The sequence below is a fragment of the Vanessa cardui genome, chromosome 14 (genome assembly GCF_905220365.1).
Source record: "Vanessa cardui chromosome 14, ilVanCard2.1, whole genome shotgun sequence".
Classification (NCBI taxonomy): Eukaryota; Metazoa; Arthropoda; class Insecta; order Lepidoptera; family Nymphalidae; genus Vanessa; species Vanessa cardui.
In genome coordinates this window covers 11,215,524-11,231,742 of record NC_061136.1, presented here as the reverse complement: position 1 = coordinate 11,231,742, position 16,219 = coordinate 11,215,524, and the positions used below count along the sequence as shown (strand labels likewise).

Here is a 16,219-nt window from a genome sequence, read left to right as displayed (position 1 = left end):
TGTTCTCTTAGAGCAGTTCCTTAAACATCGAGCATTCGACTGTATCAGATTGTATTGTAACAGTTTAGATTCGATTATTATATAAATGCGTTAGAAGAACTGGACATTACGTTGTGGAACTTGTAATGATACCATTTGTGGGATGTGATAAAAACAAATGACTGGTTATTAATGTTAATGTTAACAGATTGTAAATTTAACACTACTGGGCTAAGAGCCTTCTCTCCCTTTGAGGAGAAGGGTTGGACCATACTCCACCAAGTTACTCCAATGCGGGTGGGCATACACATGCCAGAATGTTGTTGAATTTAGTCACATGCAGGTTTCCTCACGATGTTTTCCTTCACCGCCGAGCACGAGATGAATTATAAACACAAATTAATTACATGAGAATTCAGTGTTCAGTGCCTGGGTTTGAACCAGCAATCATCGGTTAAGATACACGCGTTCCCAGTTTCACTCCAAGGGATAAATCGCCCTTAGAAGTCTTCGACATGTCTTGTGTCTATTTTTAATGATAATTAATAATTTGTAAATGCTGCACTGCTAGGCTTATGCCTTCTCTCTCTGGAAGAGGAGGTTTGGAGCTTATTCCTCAAAGCAGACCCTACATTTGATTGAATACACGTGTGATATAATTTTATATAATTCTGTTCTGTTTGACTGAGCTCGAAAAGTACTGAAATAAATGATAAAACTATGAGTAAGAAAATAGTTAAAAAAGTCCTTAAATCGCATTTTATAAACTTCAATATAAGGCTTCCTACCTAGATTTCACAAGTTATTAGTTACTATGTATTATCTTTATTTTATTTTTACGTATGAAAACAATAGTTAAATATTATTGATAAAATATATTAAGAAAAATAAAAGTTCGGCGGTCACTCCGGTGAAACGCACATGTTATTCAAAGTGCAAAATAAATGAGTCACTACGCTCGAACATAAGATATGTATACTAGACGCACTCTTTTAAACACTACCCACATTAAGAAAATCATGTTATCTTTGTTTATAATGTATTTGATCTTTTTTTTTACTGTATTTTCTATAGGTATATCTTATATTATAACAGTTTGTGCTTTGTTTATATCCATAAATTTTTACTTTAATGTTATTGTTTTAAGAATTGTATTAACTACAGCAAATTGTACTTAATTAAGAGAGCTTGTGTCTGCCGATAAACTGTTTTACAGTTTGGCAGAATTTTAGTTAATATATAGCAGTAAGTATCTTTTGTATGCGAAAAAATTTCAAATAAAAAATAAACCCGAATTGTTTGTTAAACATCTATGTATTCTAGACATCTCGGTTTCAACAAAGTTCTAACCTGTAATAGACAAAAACATTATATGTATGTAATGCGAAAGCAAAGTAATAAAACATACGAATCAAACATATAAACTCTCATTTCGAAGTTAACACAGCTATTTTCGAACCGACATTTCCACTGGCAGATGTTAGATATATTGTGTCTGTAATAACATTCCCCGGGCTTACAAACGCAACGAAAAGAAGTATATACTTAATGACGAGTAAGGCTTTGCCAACTGTGGTATGTTTAATATCGATCGGATCATCTTAGGTTCTGTTTTACCAAACTGACTCGTGTGTCGCGCCGGCTGATGACGTCACGCTCCCTTTTCCCTTGCGTGTATTATTTATACGACCATTGGTGTTCATAACTGCTAGGCAATTTTTTTTCTTTAATGTTTACGTATATAATACTAATCACAAAAAAAAACATATTTTTTGATAAATCCAATAAAGAATTGAGCACCTTTTCTAGTGAAGCACTCCGCAGGTAACTCAAATTCAATTGAGTAAATATACTTACTCAGCTATACTTATATCCCCGGCTAGGACAACCTCTGCATATTTTATGAAGAATGTCATTGGACGGTGACATTGAGTGACTTTATATTGCAAAAATCAACAAGTACGTATAAGAATAAGTAACACTTACGGTAATATTTTAATAATAATTAATAAAGTTTGTTAAATGACGATTGACAAGTTTTTGTAAAGCCTACTCGTATAAAGTATTTTGATTATATATACATACTATCCGAATGTATGTTAATATTGAAACGTCAATTATATTAAACTGTAAAATTATTTGGTAATTCATTAATTAAAAAGTTTATTTAACATAAATTATAAAAGTTTTTGTTTCAATCAAATATTAGTATAAAATTTTATGTTAAACTATTCGGAATGTATGTAGTACTTACTCCTTAGAAAGAAGCCAATAATATAAACATAAGCCACTATTAAACACGTATTTGAAATGAATGAATGAAAATCAGTATACTATTAAAGTTTACAAAATATATTACTTACAATTTAACAAAAATACTATAACAACATAATTATATTGTGTCATACTTATCTAGTAATCCATTATAATGAATAAACTCAAACTCAAACTCAAATTCCTTTATTCAATATAAAAGCATTACACTTACTTATTGATTGTCAAATAAACACTACCACCGGTTCGGAAAAAGGAACACCCTGACCTGAGAAGAACCGGCGAAAGAAACTCAGCGGGTCTTTTTTTCTGTTATTTTTTTTTTGTCAAATTTATAAGGTACATAGTAGTATATGATTAGAAATAGCCAGGAGGCGATCGTTTCATTCCCAAGGTGTGCTATCAAACATAAACTCGCTAATTGTATAGTAACCTTTTGCACACAAGCGTTCCTTAACAATTTTTTTAAATTTGGCAACAGAAGCATTTTGAACGCTTTCTGGGATCCTGTTGTAGAAGCGTATACATTGCCCCACAAAAGAGTTACTGACTCTATGCAGTCGAGTAACAGGAGTAACAAGATTGTGTTTGTTCCTTGTACCAATGTTATGAGAATCACATTTTCTCATAAAAACATTAATATTTTTCCGTACATACAAAACATTACAAAATATGTATTGAGAAGCAACAGTCAATATCTTAATTTCTTTAAATCTATGCCTTAATGATTCCTTGGCTCCTAGGTTATAGATTGCGCGAATAGCCCTCTTCTGCAGCACAAATATAGTTTGGATAGCGGCTGCGTTACCCCAGAGCATAATACCGTAGGACATTATACTATGAAAGTAACTAAAATATACTAGTCGAGCCGTATCAACATCAGTAAGTAATCTAATTTTTTTGACCGCAAATGCCGCAGAACTCACTCTACCCGCCAATCCGTTTATGTGGGGGAGCCACTGTAACTTGGCATCAAGAGTAAGGCCAAGAAATTCAGTTGTTTCAACTGGATCCATCGATATCGTATAACATGTATTATTAGATAATAAACGTTTTGTTTTGTGTTCAACATTTCTGAGTCTTTACGTTAATTAGTTGGCAATACTGTCCAATGCCTTGGAATGTAGATAGAGCCTGCAAAAGATTCATTAATTGTCATATCACTGTGCCCTTTATGCACTTTAGGTGCTGGTAAGTCACCATTTATAATGATTGATGTCGCGAAATCCTTCACCAGATCATTAATTATTTAGTCAAATAAATAAAAATAAAAGTGAAATATACATTCATTATTTTGTTTCAATAATAATGATCTGTAAAATCAAACGCGGCTTGTATGACAATGTTGTATGAAATTCATTCTGTAGTGAATATAAAATGCTTTTGTTCAGTCCCATGGTTATATTCTACAAAATTGCAACGCATATTTTTTTATAAAAAATAACCTTGATATTTTATGTTTATAATAAAAATCGTAAATATTGTTACTTTTTTTGTTCAACAATGCACGTATCGAGACTTAATTTTACCAGGCTTTTTTATATTTAACGAATTTCTGTTATGAACGCAAATATACTTTAGTACTGATTTTGCTTGAAAACGAACATCATGGCTTCAACTTAATTCAATTCAATTTGTACTATTTACATAATTGTAATCTAATTTTTATTATCGCTATAAAAAAATAGAAGGTTAAAGGTTTCGTGTTGCCATGTGCCGCTATAAAGCGATTTTGTTTGATAATTGACATAATCGAGAGGTTTTTAGTTATATCGGAGCAAATTTGTTCAGATCTGCTGACGATCGTCAGCTGTTTTTCATATCTGGAAACATTTTTAGAAATTTACACCAGAGGTATCGTGTTTGAGCTCATTGGAGTACTATTCGGAGTAATAAACAATAATCATTGGAATAATAGGATGTTTAAATTTATGTTTCGTCTCTTATAATAAGTTATTTTACTTACGATATTTGTCGAGGAATTCCTGTCATATTTTTTTTTTTTTTTTTTTTTTTTTTTTTTTTTGGCATAGGTGGCAAACGAGCAGGAGGCTCACCTGATGGAAAGTGACTACCACCGCCCATGGACATCTGCAACACCCGGGGGCTTGCAGGTGCGTTGCCGGCCTTTGAGAAAGGAGTAGGCTCTTTTCTTGAAGGTTCCCATGTCGTATCGGTTCGGAAAAACCGCCGGCGAAAGCTGGTTCCACAAAGTGGTTGTGCGAGGCAGAAAATGTCTAAGAAATCGTGCTGTTGTGGATTTTCGGACATCAAGATGATGCGGGTGAAACTTAGAATTTTGACGAGATGTCCGAAGGTGAAATTCAGCAGCCGGGATTAATCCGAACAATTCCTCGGAACATTCCCCGTGAAAAATTCGGTAGAAGATGCAGAGTGATCCGACATCTCTACGCAAAGCCAAAGGATCAAGGAGATCGGAAAGGGCTTGATCGTCGATAACTCGAGCCGCTCTACGTTGGATGCGGTCAAATGGAAGGAGCTGGTACTGGGGAGCACCCGCCCAGAGGTGAGAGCAGTACTCCATGTGAGGCCGAATTTGCGCCTTGTAAAGTTTTAGGCGATGGGCCGACGTGAAATACTGTCTCGCCTTGCTGAGCACGCCCAGCTTTTTTGAAGCCAATTTGGCTTTGCCTTCCAATTGACCGCGGAACTGAACGAGGTTCGAAATATCAACGCCAAGTATTCCGATACTACCTGTAGCGGCTATCGGAATGTTCTCAAATCGTGGAGATACGACAAATGGTGTTTTTTTAGCGGTTAACGCGCAAACTTGCGTCTTTTTGGGGTTGAAATGGACTAGATTTAGCCGGCCCCAATTCGAGACTTCGTTTAATGAAGACTCGATTTCAGACACAAGTTTGTTCCGGTTCTCTTCGACGTTTTCCCGAGAAATATTAGCGCGGCCGGTGTATAAGGTGTCAACGGTACTGTCGTCTGCATAGCAATGAATGTTCCCGATTTGCAACAAATCATTGATATGCAGAAGAAACAGAGTGGGTGATAGAACGCAGCCTTGTGGAACACCAGCATTGACGAATTTTAAGTCAGAGCATGCACCGTCGACAACGACCTTGATGCTCCGATCTGCCAAAAAGCTGGTAATCCAATTGCATAATTTCCCGGGAAGCCCATAGGAAGGAAGCTTCGAAAGAAGCGCTTTGTGCCATACGCGATCGAAGGCCTTCGCTATGTCCAAGCTGGCTGCTAATGCCTCCCCCTTGCTCTCAACTGCTTCAGCCCACCTATGAGTAAGGTAAACTAGAAGATCACCGGCTGAGCGACCCCGACGGAAACCGTACTGGCGGTCACTAATCAGCTGATTCTCCTCTAGGTACCGCAGGAGCTGGCAGTTAATAAGGGACTCCATTATCTTGGAGAGCAAGGAGGTGATGGCTATAGGCCTATAATTGGACGGGTCTGAGCGGTTGCCTTTTTTAGGGATCGGATGCACCAAAGCTGTCTTCCAGGAATTCGGGACGACGCCTAATGTGTAGGATTGCCGGAAAAGACGCGTTAAGACCGGTGCCAACTCGGGAGCACATGTCCGTAGCACGATTGGAGGGATACCATCGGGTCCGCTCGACTTATGAATGTCCAAGGAAAGAAGTGCTTTACGAACTGCACTTTGCCGGAATTTAACTTCCGGCATCGTGGTATCACACCGCGGAATTGTTGGTGGAGATTTTCCTTGGTCATCCAGAGTCGAGTTCGACGCGAAGAGAGAGCCTAAAAGATCAGCTTTCTCTTTCGCGGTATGGGCCAATGACTCACCGTCCCTGTGCAGAGATGGAAAAGAGGGCTGACAGAAATTCCCTAAGACAGCCTTAGCGAGAGACCAGAACGCACGTGTTCCTGAAGGGAGACGCACCAGTCTCTCGCCAATTCTGCCAATGTACTCCGTCTTCGCCCTAGCAATCACGTTTTTGAGGGACCTAGAGGCAGAGTTATATTCCTTTTTGAATGCGCTGGTATTTACATCACGAGACGCAGATGCATTAGCCCAGGTTTGATAGCGTTCCCACTTTCGGCGTGATGCCGTTTTGCAGAAACGACCAAACCAAGGCTGGGACTTGCCACCGATGGGTACTGCAGAGTAAGGAATGAATAGTTCCATACCCTGAAGCACCACATCGGCAACAGAGTCAGCAGCAGCGTTCGGATCATCCGGCGAGAAACAAATCTGCCCCCATGGGTACGATGCAAAAAAAGACCGCATCCCATCCCAATCTGCTGACTTGTAGTGCCATACTCGGCGGCACCCAACAAAGCGAGGCCGTGAGTACCGCACAACCGGCACTGTACTCCGGACGAGACAGTGGTCAGACGAGCCCAGAGGGGGATCGACGATAACCTGATAGCCATCCGGATGCGAAGTCAGCAGAAGGTCCAACAGGGAAGGTGTATGATCCTCCACATCCGGTATTCGCGTTGGCGAGTTGACCAGTTGTGTCAGATCATATGCTAGAGCGAAGTCCAGAACAGATCTACCCGCATGATCGGTGGTGCGTGAGCCGAGCCATTCTGCGTGGTGAGCATTAAAGTCACCCAGAATAATGATCTCTGCGGATGGAATCTGCTGAAGCACGGAATCTGTAGCCATTTGGACGTGCTCAACCAGTCGGTCGGTTTCGGCATTACCGCTATGGGACCTATAAAGGCACGCATAGATTCGCGGATGATCATCGCAGTCTACACGTAGCCAGATAATCGATAGGTCCTGTCCTTCAAGGCTGCCGAGGCGTCGAGAACAGATATCATCTCTGACGTAAACGCATACCCCAGCTCGTGGTATAAAAGAATGTTCCAATTTGTACCCAGGGTACGAGAGAAAAGTCGTATCGGCAGGAGAAGATATCTGGGTCTCGGTTAGAAAGAGCAAGGCCGGCTTCGCCGTTTCCAGATGGTAGTGAACGGCGTTGAGGTTGGAGTTGAGTCCCCTTATGTTGCAGAAGTCCACAGCGAGGGTGGTAGGGGTTGCCTTATGATGCCTGCTCCGCTTGCCCCGAACAGTGGCGAGCGCAAAATTGCCCCCCCCAGAATTCGGAGGGCAGCCTGGGCATCCCTGCTCAGGCGGTGTACGTCCTGAGCATGGATGCCCAGAGAGGGATTCTCCACCGCTGTCGCTGATGGTACCCTCCTGGGGTAATTTAACCAAATTCTGCACAACCATCAAGTTTTGGGGGGGAGGGGGATTGGGCCTCCGGAACTCTCACTTACCGGACGAAACGCGGTAGCATAGCCACCACTTTACGCCGATTTTAAGTGAGAGAGTGGTACTTCCCCGGGCGTGCCGGCCCATTCGGCTGTAACCCAAAGGTATACAGCGTGGCACTACCACTTGAAAAGAAGGCGATAACTCGTTGACATAATTTCGCATTGCTCGACAAATAACTTACGACTAGAAGCACTAATACAATAATATAAGACTATGGCTACAATATAAATAAAACAGTATTAAATAATATTGTTAATGTATTTTTAAATAAAACTATGTCACAATTTAATTCTATTTATACAAATACAATTGCGTCCCGACTTCAGAAAGCTAAGAGTTAAGAGTACATTAATAAGATCTACAAATTTTCCCGAATACGTATTATTGGAATACCTGTGTTTTGTTTGCGTCCTCTAAACAAACGCTCGGACAGGCGATCCCAACTCATCCCAACGATTACATTGTAATATAGATCTGATATAAACGTGTTATGGTCATGTCTTGTATCGACCTATGGACTATGTTGGGAGCAAGTGCCTTGATATATTTGTACCTGAACTTAGCCTTCCGGGCGCTCAAGGAAGCTATGACTGGATGCTGTATAGCAAGACACGAGAACCTGGTATGAACTCATAAGGAATGAAACTATACACCGTGCTAAGTATATTAGACCTAGTCGGAAGGACCCTGGCAGAATAGCTGGGATTAATAAATGTCAGGCAGAAGAAAAATAAGTTAGCATATGCCCATTTTGTAATTAAAAATAATGGCTCTGTATCAAAAATAATGGCTTCGAATTTTGTTGAACAACTTTACGAAAATCAATACATATATTCTTTCGTTATAATTAAAGTACATTTGACATTTTACAATCAAATAAGTTGTATTAAATTAAGCGGACAAAATATGTAAGAGAAATATTTGAAAACAAATATTAAACTACGGGCACAAGGGATGAACATCTTAGTTCCCAAGGCTGGTGGCCTATTAAAGATGTAAGGAATAGTTAATATTTTTTACAGCGTCATTGCCTATAGAACCACCATCACCCGATGGTGACCACTTCCCATCAGGTGGCCCATATGCTCGTCCGCCAACCTATATCATAAAAAAACAACTATCTAAGTAAAACCGGTTGAGAGAGACTACAAATAGATTAGTACGAAGTTTGGGACGATTGAATAGACTTCTGATTATATTTTCTTCATGTTGAAAAAAACTGGTAAAAACCATTCGATCATGTGTAAACCATTCATCCAAGTCATGTGTAAGCCGGTTTCTTGTATAAACCTCGGGAAAATTAAAGACGTGAGACCATCAATCCAAGTTATTGGCAAATTGCAGTAGATATTTCCAGACGGGTCAAATCTCTTACAAAAAAAGACGCAAATCAATAAATGCTAGTAAACTTCTATTGAATTGATGTTTTGCTTCAATTTGTTTGAAATACTTTCTAAGCGGATTAAATCGCTTTCGATTAAACGGTTGATCGAATAAAATCGGCTTACTTGGCTTATGCAAAATTCGAAACTTGGCTCAGACTACAAGACCCGTAAGAAAAGATTATATAGATCAAGCAAGCAGCTTATAAGCTAATAAATAATATACAGTATTATCTTTATATTTTTATACAGATTAAATATAGATAATACAGTCTATTCTTCTTAAATCCGCTGTGGGTTTGTACCAAGTAAAATGTAAATAAATGGATTATATATCAATTAATAATCTTTTGATGTTACATATATCCCTTATATAGCGAAAGTTTTTCAACGATAATTATAAAATCAGGCTTCAAACGAGTGGAGTTCCGGAGTGGCAAGTAATCTGTAAAACCTAACTCATTTAATTACATGAAATGTTTTGACAATAACATTAACAGTTAATTAAACTCCTATTTGCGTCGTAATTAGAACTCACGACGTCACCTTCCTTACAAATTGAACGTCAACTTAATCAAAATGAATTAAACGCTTATACCTAAAGAGCAGTAAACACCTAGGCGGTGTTAACATACGTACAAATAGGTTAATTACCCTCCTAGGCTTAGCTACGGAGAGGTAAAATACGTTGTGTCTAAGACGTCGCAGAGTCGTGCACGAGAGTGCAATCCAATTATGTAAATAAGCGTAAAATGCACGCGAAACACGGAGTCCTAATTGAGAAAGGAATTTGCATGCGAATAAAATTGAAATCGTGCCTCGTAGATTGCATGAAATTGTGACTAAAACTTTGTTGTAAATGTTTATTTTGTTTTATTGTTCGTTTCGGCAGAGTGTTATTTAATTTATAGTGTGAATATATTATTATCCTGTCAAATATTTAAAATTTATCATAGATATAGATGTTATCATGCTACGTATAGAAAATATAATGAAAAAGGATCGCTGCTTGATGAGTTGTTTGTACAGTTCGCTTATAGCAGAGTAGAAATAAGCTTTCTGTTGGTAGAAAAACCTTCAAAAGTTATCTTTTTCTTTACTTAGGGAAAATCTTCATAGATACCCGACTCTTGGGGGGTCGGGTTATGTGAGATTGTACTCACTAAAAACCCTGCGATGGCAGCCATCAGCACGGAAACGGAGAGGCTGCGGGATCGCTTTCGCAGCACGTCCGCTGCCCCTCCCGTGCGTTGCTCCGCTCGTGGCTGGCGGAGTACGACTCAGGAGGGCGAGTAGTCTCACCCTCCCGGCACCCCTCACTGGTGCGTACACCGGCAGTCCGGGGTCAAAACCGGGATGCCGTCCTCCTCTCGGCATGCATGAGACCTCCATCTCACGCACCCATGGCTGGAAGGTCAAAAATGAACCGGGACCTACGAAAAAAGTTGACAGATAATATGGGATTATTATATTTTAAAATTTTTGTAAAGGCTAAAATTTCATTTTTTTCTATAGTACCATCTCCTGTCTCTTTCCCTACTTCCTTCATAGCTCAGATCGTTCTTCAGACAGTATAATTTACTCCATATCAACCCCTATTTATCTTTACGTCCAGCTAATGGAGTTTTTGCGAAGTATATTCATCAATCGATCCCATAAGTGTCTCAACTAACCCTATTGTAGCGAAGAATTAAACAAGTCATTTTCAGCGGGTTGACGTTAGGCAATGTGTCCATTCACTAAGTATGTATATAATGTGTTTGTATGTTTAAGATAAAAGTCGCTACTGATAGACTATAAAATATTTAAATGATGCACAAACTATTTTAAATTTTATCAATAAATTAATTTACGAAGCTCACAAGGTTCTAATAAAAAGTATAATATCAAAAATATATCATAATGTGTCAAAAATTACATTGCAAGCCAAAACAATTTCTGATTCCCTTTATCTACAGATGTGACCGGAGATGTACAATTTTTATGTTCCTGTACTAATTGGGATTCCTGCGTCCAACATTGCGACATAACAGTAACTTTCTCTTCCGAATGCATTCAAATACATGGAAAATTTTCCGGAGCCCATTTAAGCGAACTAGCAACATGAAAACACGCGTTTTCGTTGTGTATTCCATTTTCGTTCTTTAAAATAATAAACAATTGTAATAAAGCCTTTAAATTTTTTTTTGACATTGAATTGATTGTTTATTTCTGTATTTGCAAACTTTGCTAACTTAGTGTTATTGTATGCCAGTTTGATTTGGGTAAACTAGAGTATCTGCAGGTACACGAGACAGAACATCTTTAGCTCCCAAGGTTGGTGACAAATTGGTGAGAGCACCTATTTATGTGGTGACCACTACCCGTTCAATCAATTTAATTACATGCTATAATCAATATAAATATGTACCATAATTAATTTGTTAGTCTGTCTGATTACATGACATAATAAAGCACTTAATATTCTTCTCATAACAATATAATACTTTGTGCAATAGTGGAACATTTATAAGTTGTGGCTAATTTATTGGGAAGGAGATATTCTACACTATAACGCATATTAATAATTTTACAGTAATCGATTTTGTCATGTAATGTAGTGTTTGCACTGGTAAGCACATTCACGATTTGCTATACGGCTTCACACCAAGTTATTATATAAATCAAACTCCTGTCGCCTGTTTAAGCCGGAACAGATGCTGTCCTCCATGCTATAATTCTCCTCTCATGGTGTTTTTTATAGTGTTGAACATGTTATTTCAATATAAATTATAAATATAAAAAAAATATTGTAGCCTTATGATAAAAAAAGTATTCTTATAAAACCTCATTTACTAAGCACAGATTACGACTTAAATTAAAAAAAATTATTGATATTTGAACAGATATCACTAGGAGAAGTATATTGATTTTTTTAAATACATATTTTATCTTGGTTGAATTCTCGCTTGCAATTTTGGATACAAGTTTAATATTTTAAAATTTCTGCACTAAAAATACAGCATTCGCAAATATACATTTAAACAAACGTTCTCCTTTATTTTTACGAGGTTTTTAATCGTCTGAAATTTCATTTTAGCCCATGTCGAAACCGAGCTAAAGCGTTACGTCCATGTTGACAAAATGAGATGAGAGTCACATTCGAATTTATCCTTTCTATCCTACAACTCATATACGTATAAAATATTATGATTCATATTCATCATTGTTAGTTGGTGCCCGCGATTCTGTTCGCGTGAATTTAAACCTCAAAAGTAAGGACATCTTTGCGCTTTTCGTGGTATCGTAGTTCCCAAATGGATGGACAAACTAAGGTTTTTTTTTGGCTAGATGTCATATTTGAGGGCTTAGCTATCGATATCAAAAATAAAAACCGAACATTTTTAAAGTTATGTAATTTTTATTACACGAAGTGCTATCGGGGATTAAATCATAGGTTTTTTTTTCATTTGCAAACACGTGACTGAGCTGCATAAAGCTGTCCAGCCATGTGCACAAAAAACCTGGAGTCGCTTTAAAGTAAACGGAAAGTTTTTTGTAATGAGAAGGAACTTGGGTATAAACATAAAATCCTTTGCACCGTACCTATTTATTTTTACAGTATACTTATTATAAAATGCAAGGGGATGGTCCATCACTGGAATTATTTAAAAAGTTCAAATTATTTAAAAACATGTAAAACCTTATTAGATATTTTAATATTATTTGTAAATTAGGCACTTTAATTATAAAATAAAATAATAAAGTCTGACCATTTTAGATATTTAATAAGAAATTTTAATAGAACATACGTATGTAGGACATTGGGTTGAATATGAATTACGTAGAGGAAGCAACTTTTTGATAAAATCAGTGTATTTTCTTTAAAAAAAAGTAAATTAACAGACTGTAAATTTCTCACTGATGTTTTCCTTTCGGTTAAGATGCATGCGTTCTAACCACTGGGCCACCTCAGCTCCGTAAGGTTGTATTTTCTTACAACCTTAAAATCATAAGTAACAATAAGTCACAGAACACTAAATATTCAATCACTGGATAGTTCCTAAGCAGTTAGTATGGTGGCCATACACTCACAACTGAACTGAAACCATCTACGGTGGTACCTACCCGTCTGGGTACTGGGTTCTTACAGCGGCATTGTCTATGTGTGATGGTAACCACTTTCCATCAGGAGGCCCATATGCTCGTCCGCCAACCTATACCTTAAAAAACTGAAAGCTCAACAGGGTAAAACCCAAATAAAAAACATTTTTGACATCGAATTGGCGTGACATCATCAGTAGCTTTGAGAAGAAATTGCGTTTTGTTCGTTGACGAAGACGTTGTTTAGACTTCGGAAGAAAAAATTACAGTGGATATAAGTAGTAAAATGAAATAGTGTTGTATTAACTACTTTATTAATCAACACAACACACCACTCTACACACTTGTAACTTATTATACATTGTAATTACTAAGGCAACAAAGACACATCTACACTGCCCAAAGCACTGTTCCAAATTAATGAATTCAGCTAGCGTATCCCTGAAGTTGACTCCCAAGAACTTCACGTTGCTCAGTGCTGACATCCTTAGAGACGAAATTTGACCGGAAATCGGATGGCGATAACAGTAGTATTATAAAATATTATATTATATTATATTTGTCATGTACTGTAAATAGTGACCATTATAGCTAGCAAATTGCATGGAATACCTACATAAATCAAAGGTTTGTTCCTCCTTGTGAAATAGCTATAGATATACAATAGCTCAATCAATAATTTTCGAGAACTGTATACTAATAATTAGATATGTTACGCAGAGATTATAGAAGCTTAGAGGAAGTGACAAATCAAACTTTATTATACCCCATAGAGCGTAAGAAAACGTGTTCTCATGGGTCAGCAGAAGAAACGCCTTTAGCTTTCGATACGCGGTTTTATCTGAAAAAACATAAGTCATATTTTCTGAATAATGAGCCACGTAAAATGTTTTTTTTTTTGTAATATAAATTAATGAACAGACTGTCAAAAATGTAAGACTATAATATTATAACATACCATAGCATAAATTTGTGTTACTCAAAATATCGTACAGCATACTCCTAATACAGGCGGCTTGATTCTTAGTGACGTGCGAAAAATAGCAGGGAAACATCATGATCACTGTAGTTTTTAAGCACCTCAGAACAACAAATATGTAGAATAAACTATAGAACTAGAAACAGAAAAATAAATATTAAAAATATACTTGATCCTCAATGATAAAAAGGGAAGAAAAAGATTATGTATGTTGATATTCCACATAATATCAATGTCGGGCTAAGGTACCCTTTTGAGGAAAAAAGCTTATCCACCAAGCTTCTCTAATGCAGGTTAGAATATAAGCATGTGGCAAAGTGTGATCCAACACATGCAGGTTTTTTTGCGATATTTTCTTTCACCACTGAGCTGAATGATATAGATGATTTATAAATATAAACTAAGTGCCGGTTTATGATACTTGTCCGAGCCATCAAAAAAATTGTCACATATGTCTGCATAGCACTCACTCACTAACGCTAGAGGAGTATTCTGCCCTGTAAACTATTATATTAAAGTATTAGTACGGGGTATTTTTAAACACGTTCTTCTTCATGTTGTAACAACCCAATTTGCTTCAGTAGCTTATATTAGCTCACAAGGTGTAAGAAGGTCCAAGGCACAATTATCTTTCCAAAGATTAATTAGACTTAACTATTTTATCTTGTAGTCTATATCTGAATAGTACTAATCACATTAATGGGTTACGATTAAACAATCAGCTACAAAGCCTTTTACTTTTCAGGCCATTTTACTTTTGGTTTATTAGATAAAGCTTGTTTTGCTTTGAGGCATACATCACATAGTGTAAATATCTCCGTTGTCTTTTGTAAATCAGTATTATATACAGTGCCTTCTAACAGGCATTAAAATAAATCACGAACAGAAAACGATAAAACGCCTACGATAAAAATAATGAGCTCTTACTTCTTCATCCTCGGTACCATACAAATTATATCCATTCTTAATTAGCATGTACGCTTTCTTTAATAAAGCTATCGTTGACATCGCTGATGTTGTTAGTATTACTATTATCTGTAACAATAAATTATTTAAATAATAGAATAGAATATAAAACCACAAAGTCAAAGATATATTTCGTACCGGAAAACTGATGATGGAATTCAGTTCTTCGAAACACTGGTGTAATAAATCGTAAACTTTGTGCAGAGTACTAATGTCTAAGTTAACTTTCTTGGAGAGCACTTTGAATTTATCAATCTGTTGACCAATCTCATTGGATTTCTTGCATTGTATTTTGGATACATGATTTTTTAATACGTGAAGTCTTCTCATAACTATGACAATTAATATGCAAAAAAATATTGTCTCGATGTCTTGTGCAATAATTGGTACATAAAGGAATGTTAGTGTTGGAGGTAACGTGAAGTAAGAATATATAAATGTTAAAAAGAATATATATTCAATGATATTATAAAGAAGCGTTGCTCCGAACATGAGTGATAAATAACCAAACGTTGTTATTGTATCGTCAGTATCAATTTTGAGCATTTGGTCATAAGAGTGAAGTTTACGAAAGAAAATCATCAGTTTCTTCTTCTGTAGAATTATTGCACTGAAACTCAATATGATATACTCGATGTGTTTAATATCCTTGTATAAAAAACGAGTGCTACTAAATGGTTCCGTAAATATAAAAAGTAGAGAAACAGTCGCGAGTACTGTGCAATAAATATAACTCAATAATTTAGCACTTTTTCGATAATTGTAAAAGAATAAACGGTTTATCCCAAACACCGTTTCGAAAATTACCAAATGCTTCATCTTATGTAATATATAGCTGGGAATTGAATTATGTGGTCTTGATGACGGCAAATTGAATTTCAATTCTTCACAGACAGATCCCATTTTTAAGTACTTAATATACGTTTTAGAAAATAATAAAATATATACACCAAGTCGAATTGTTTTGGAAATTTCCCAGAATTGTTTGTTTAATTTGTAGAATACATGATAATAGAATTTGATTTCACTTGTGATTAGTTTATTGTAAATCGGCATTGACGTTCTATTGCGTGTAAGTAATATCATTAACTGAGCCAGGCTACATAGAACAAGTTGTTAAATGTTCACTTTAATATACTGCAGATAACGCAGGAACGATAAGCGTAGCGTGATAACCAAATGACTGCAAAATAGGCAAAAAAATGTTCAATTAGAAATTATAGCTGTTAATGTATTGAATGAAATTATTAAAACGTTTTTTTTTTTATGGAATAGGTTGGCGGGCGAGCTTATGGGCCACCTGATGGTAATTGATCACCA

At 36.7% G+C, this 16,219-nt stretch overlaps 1 protein-coding gene across 1 annotated transcript; it reads right to left on the bottom strand.

The window, feature by feature from the left end:
- Window positions 1–13,622: 13,622 nt before the first annotated feature.
- Window positions 13,623–15,718, bottom strand: LOC124535420. The gene is made up of 6 exons (XM_047111632.1): window positions 15,707–15,718; window positions 15,383–15,547; window positions 15,038–15,154; window positions 14,861–14,968; window positions 13,919–14,069; window positions 13,623–13,795 (listed from the first exon to the last, which is right to left on the bottom strand). Exons 1-6 carry the CDS (start codon window positions 15,716–15,718, stop codon window positions 13,623–13,625), a joined length of 726 nt encoding a protein of 241 aa, XP_046967588.1.
- Window positions 15,719–16,219: the final 501 nt, after the last annotated feature.

Coding starts and splice junctions, on each gene's coding strand:
- LOC124535420 (XM_047111632.1), bottom strand. Junction 14,969..15,037: donor ATTCCATCATCAGTTTTCCG/GTACGAAATATA, acceptor TTATTGTTACAG/ATAATAGTAATACTAACAAC. Junction 13,796..13,918: donor TTTGAGTAACACAAATTTAT/GCTATGGTATGT, acceptor ATGTTTTTTCAG/ATAAAACCGCGTATCGAAAG.